Genomic DNA, 5332 nt, shown 5'->3' with positions numbered 1-5332 from the left:
AACGGCAGCTACGCAAACCGTGGTCTAGGGGGCCAAGACTAACTCAAGGTGGCATAAGAACTTGGCCAATAAAGTCTAAGAATCTACTACACGGCACTAGCTTTAAAGGATCACTGTATCTTGGCCCTGGCATTGTGTAGTAGGGTTGGAGTCACTGAAAAGCTACCATGACTTTTTTGAGCCTCCTGCTTGCAACTTAGGAGTACTAGGACATGGGCATCCGTGCACCAACTCTCATGTGTATCTTACTCAATGGCTGTTGTTTTGTGTACGTATGTAGATGATGCTCCATAGCAAGTCATGGTCAGAGAACAACTTTTGAGTTGTTTCATGTGGGTTCTGGGACTGAAACTCAAGTTGTCAGAGTTGTGCAGTAGCACATACACTTGTTGACCAACGGGGGCATCCAGGTTTGCTAGGCTGGCTGGCCGGGGAGCCTTGGGATCTTTTTGCCTCTTGCCTTCCCACTGGCATTTACCTTCATGTAAGCTTTAAATTCCAAAGTCTCCATCAAACTCTTTAACAAGTATGTGTGCCACAGTACACAAGAAGACCTCAAAGGCCAAGAAGTGGGGTCACTTCTCTCCTTCCACTTTTTGAGTTTCAGGATCAGACTTTCCTGGCAAGCTCCTTTACCCCGAGTCATTTCCTCACCCCTTGTAGTATTTTCTCAATGAAAAATGCAGGACATGCGAGAGTTCCGCGGTTAAACACACTTCTCTTCTGAGCTCACTTCCCAGCACTCACAGCCATCTGTAACTTGAACTCCAGAGATCCAATTTCTCCAGCCTCCAAGGACACTACACTCACATGCAGGTAATTAAAAATTAATCGTTAAGTAAAAATGTTTAAAAAGCATATAAGCCAAGCAGTTAATAGTTCATATATGAAAGTAAATTCTAAGTCAGTTGTAGAACCTTGCCTGTAATCCCAGGTCCTCAGGAGGCCCAGCCAAAAAGACTACAAGTTTCAGGCCTGCTGGACCATCAGACAAGTTCAAGAACACTTTGGAAAACTCAAAAAAAAAAAAAAAAGTCAAAATAAAAATGAAAACCTATGTATTCTAGATCTAGTGACAGAGTCATCTGAAAGGATGCCTGCTAGCCTAGGATCAATCCACAAGGCCGAGTTTGATCCCTGGCACTACATCAACCAGGAGAGGTGGGGTATGCCAGTAATCCCAGCACAGGAGAGGCAGAAGCAGAAGAATCCCAAGTTCCAGGTTACCTCAACTCCACAGCTGAGCTCTAGGACAGCCTGAACCACATGAGAGCTGTATTTATAACCAGTTTTCCTTTTGTTCACATCCATTTCTATTTCTAAGACAGGAAATTCTTGCTCTCAGAGGTAGGTTAAAATTATTGGTCACATTTAAATTCTGTAGCAAGACTGGTATTTTAGCATAGTGACAAAGACAGTAAGTAAAACCTTCCAAGTCCAATCACACAAAGTCACCTGCTTACACACTCATTCAGTCAGCAGTCATGCACAAAAAGCCAGGACTAGCTTAAAAGGGGGGAGGCCAAATTATTATTGATTTAAAATTTGATTACAACCAATTTTGTTGGCATTTAAAATTTGAGGCGTTTTAAATCTCAATAATGGCTATATATTGATATCCAGAAATCAAGTTTGGTAAAAACAAGAAATTTTCTAGCAATTACAGATTAAAAGGCAAGTCAATTTAGAGAAACACAGACAAAGTCCATGTTTACAGTGATTGTGCCAGATTTAACTTTCAGTAGTACATAGTAAATTGTTTCACATTTAGGTCTTCACTTTTGAGATTTGAGAGCTGTTCTTAAAAAACTTTCAGTACCTATGGAAACAGTCTTCCACGTGCCTTAAGCACCCACTTAAAGTATCTCCACTGTATATATACAAAACACCCACATCTGCAGGGCAAAATACATACTTTCATAACAAAACTATAATGTACCTCTCAAGTATGAACAATATACACATAATACATGGTATACAGTATTTACAAAATATAAAATATAATACAAGTTTCTTGTGTGTGACTTAAGCTCATCTCCTGTCGTCTGCTGCAACATGGCAAGTTTCCACGGTTGTATCCATTTCCGTTTAGAGTCCAAGGATGTGGGAAAAAAATCTATGTTTAACATACATATTGAAAACTACAATCTACGTCTGCACTTTGAGGAGTGTTTTCAGATGCACTGCCATGAGCTCCCGGCTGTGGCTGGGATTTTCAGCAGTGTTTCCCATCCAGTGACTCGGAGGCTTTGGAAGAACACTAGGGGAAGGTGGGTCGCTAAACTTTGCTCCCGCGTAATTTTCCTTTTGGCTAACTTCTGTCAGAAATGCTGATTTCTTCAAATGGTTACTTTTAATGTTCTCAGTATTTTTAAAAGGCTTTTTTTCCTGCTTCTGCATTCTATCGGGGGAAGCAGAGTCCTGCCAAAAGTCATTTTCATTCCTTTTTGCAGAGGTGATCTTGGTTAGTGGCAAGTTAAATTTGCTTTTCTGTCTGTTTATCTTTGGTTGTTCACACAAGTGTATACCATGTACAAGCTGGCCGTGGGGAAGGACAGTTTTCTCCGATTTTCCCATCTTTGATTTTAACACCTACAAAGGAACACAAAAGTGAATAGTTTGAAAGTTATCTTTACAGCATATATTTTACATATTTTCTTCTAAATTCCTCTAGAATTGAATCCAATTTCGACAAAGTATATGCTAGCTACTAGGTTTCCAATTACACATGCCTCTTATATTGCTACTGAAAACATGAACTCATCAATGCTGCTACCGGAATACATATAAAGTAAAACATCCAACTTAAAAAATTCAAGGCAACCATGTCCACCTTTTCTAACTGTAAGCAAGAGTTACTTGCGGGATAGAAAAATGTTCCTGGCCTGGTAGTGTTGGTGCAGGCCTTCAATTCCAGCACTAGGGAGGCAGAAGCAGGCAGATCTCTGTGAGTTCAAGGCCAGCCTGGTCGACAAAGCAAGTTCCAAGGCAGCCAGAGCTGTTACACAGAGAAACAGCTGTCTCGAAACAAACAAAAGAAAAATGTACCTTGTGTGCCTTTCAGATTCAACAATTTCATGAAAAGCCTTTACGCCCAGCCAAAAGGCCTGTAAGGCCCAAAGAAGCAGAAGTCCAAGTCAGCGCGAACTGCTTGGTTAATCTTGTAACCTTCAACTCAGCCACCAACAAAGATAACTAAAACATTTTTGCACACTGTAGTAACTTTTCTAACCAAAAGTGGAACCTACAGAAATCTGTATCAAATGAAAACTCTACTATTAGATCCCTTGTTACCTGCAACTTTACCAGCAACGACACAGAAACCCGAAAGCTAAGTACAAGGTCACCCATCAGTGAGTAGCTAAGGGTAGCACAGCTTCCCCTTTCAATACTGCCTTTGAAGAATAAAATCTTTGGCCAAGTCTTTTAGATTAACATTTCAAGAAATCTTAGCAGGTGTGATGTACTGTAATCGCAGAACTAGGGTGGGGGCTAAGATATCTGTTATTCTCAGCTGCACAGTGAGTTTTCTAAGACAATACCGATTACGTAAGCGCCTGCCTGAAAAACTGAAACTAAAACTAAGAAGTAAGTACATAAATAAATACCCTTAGAACCTAAGTTTTGATTCCCCTCCATGGGCAAACCCTGATCAAGTACAAATTCTAGTACAAAGACTGGTTTTGGGTCATTATAAACGAGAACCAATCCTTCAAATTGTATGAAAAGGTTGTTTGTTTTTTAAACTAAGACTACTCTCAAATTCCTCTAACCCCGACGAAATTTTATCCGTTATCATTCAAATCACTGAATTGGCGTGGTTCATCTGATAACTTCTAAAACTCATTTTGGACACCACTTAGAAGCCCCGCCAGAGAGGCAGGCTCGTGACCGCCTGCACCGCTCGCAGCACCGGGGCTGGGAAACATTCGAGTCGGGCGTCTGAAAGACACACGCTCCTGCCAACTTCCAAAACCCCGGGTACGACTCCGCGGGTCAAGCCGCGCGTGGGCTCGGCCCGGGTGCCCCAGTGGGCACAGCGCCTGCGCCTGCGCCTCCGCCCCCACCCGGCACCGCCTTCATGAGCGCCCCAGAGCGCCGCACGTAGCGGGCTGACGTCAGCCCTCCGAGAGCCCGTGAGCCCCGAACGCCGAAACCCCCTGGAACGCCGCCAGCCTTCTAAATGCGGGCTGTTGCTGGGCCGCAGCCGCTGCTCCTATTGGCTGGCTTCGGAGCCAATGGGCGGCGCCAGCGCAGCCGCCCAGCCCCCTTCTCCCCCGCCCCCCACCCACCGCCCGCTTCCGCCCCGCGACTCCAGCGAGCGTCACGGAAACTTCCCTCCCGAGTAAACAGCCGCCCCGCCCCCACCGGCCCTACCTCCTTGGCGAGCGGGGGTTGTCGGTGTAGCAGGGCTGTGGCCGCCGGGCCCCGCTCCTCCGGCGCCGCGGTCGGCCCCGGGGTCGGGCTGTGGCCGCCTTCCAGGCTCGGCCGGTGCTGCTGGAACTGGTGGAAGCGGCTGGGGAGCTGTCCGGCTGGGCTGGCCCGCACCTTCTTCTTCCGGCGCTTCTTGGGCGCCGCCCGCGGGGCAGCCGCCGGGACCGGGCTGCAGCCGGACGGCGCAGCGGTGCGAGGCGCGGGGGCCAGGCACGGGCCGTCTCCCCCGAGGAAGTGCGGCAGGAAGAGGGTGGGAGGCAGCGCGCGCGGGTCCGGAAGGCGCGGCAAGGGCGGCGGGGCCGGGCTCACCATCGGGAGGGCCCCGAGGAAGCCGAGCGGCGCTAGGCGGCCGCCCAGAGCGAGCTCTCGCTGCGGGACGGAGACGACGGTCATGGCGCGGCGAGGCGTGGGACTCGGCAGACGACTGGAAGCGGGCGTCACGGGGTGGCGGCGGCGGCTGCTGCTGGGAGATTCGGAGCAAGGACCATGACTCGGGCGAGGCAGCGCAGCAACAAATAGCCCGGGCCGCCGCTGCGAGTGTTGTTAGCCGAGGCCCCGCCCCTGGCCCGCCCACCTCCCTGCGGCGGCCCAGTCCGAACGCGCCTGCCAGGCCACGCCCTCGTACCCCTCCCCCGCCCCCGTAAGACACAAACAAGCGGCTTGCAGCAGCCGGGCACAAAGAGCACACGTTGCGCAGGCGCGACCAACGGGCTCTTCTGGAGAGTGTCCCGTGAACAATGAAGTTCGACTTCGGCCTCACCTCCCTGGAGGCTCGCTAGGGGTGAGGGCGGTGGAGGAATTAGGAAGCTGCTGACCTCGAGAAGGGACGGCTTGTTCGTTTTTATTCTTTTTCAGTTCATAAAATGTGTAGTTAAGAGATTTTGGAGAACACTAAGGA

The 5332-nt window shown here is 48.6% G+C and overlaps 1 protein-coding gene across 1 annotated transcript; it reads right to left on the bottom strand.

Moving 5' to 3' along the window:
- Nucleotides 1-1503: 1503 nt before the first annotated feature.
- On the bottom strand, nucleotides 1504-4979 carry Pnrc1 (proline rich nuclear receptor coactivator 1). The gene is made up of 2 exons (XM_057791212.1): nucleotides 4378-4979; nucleotides 1504-2592 (listed from the first exon to the last, which is right to left on the bottom strand). The coding sequence occupies exons 1-2, from the start codon at nucleotides 4825-4827 to the stop codon at nucleotides 2149-2151; spliced, it is 894 nt and encodes a 297-aa protein (XP_057647195.1). The 5' UTR covers nucleotides 4828-4979; the 3' UTR covers nucleotides 1504-2148.
- Between the last annotated feature and the right edge of the window lie 353 nt (nucleotides 4980-5332).

The sequence above is a fragment of the Chionomys nivalis genome, chromosome 16 (genome assembly GCF_950005125.1).
Source record: "Chionomys nivalis chromosome 16, mChiNiv1.1, whole genome shotgun sequence".
Taxonomy (NCBI): Eukaryota; Metazoa; Chordata; class Mammalia; order Rodentia; family Cricetidae; genus Chionomys; species Chionomys nivalis.
Note: the sequence above shows the minus strand (reverse complement) of the source record. Positions and strands in the feature narration are given on the sequence as shown.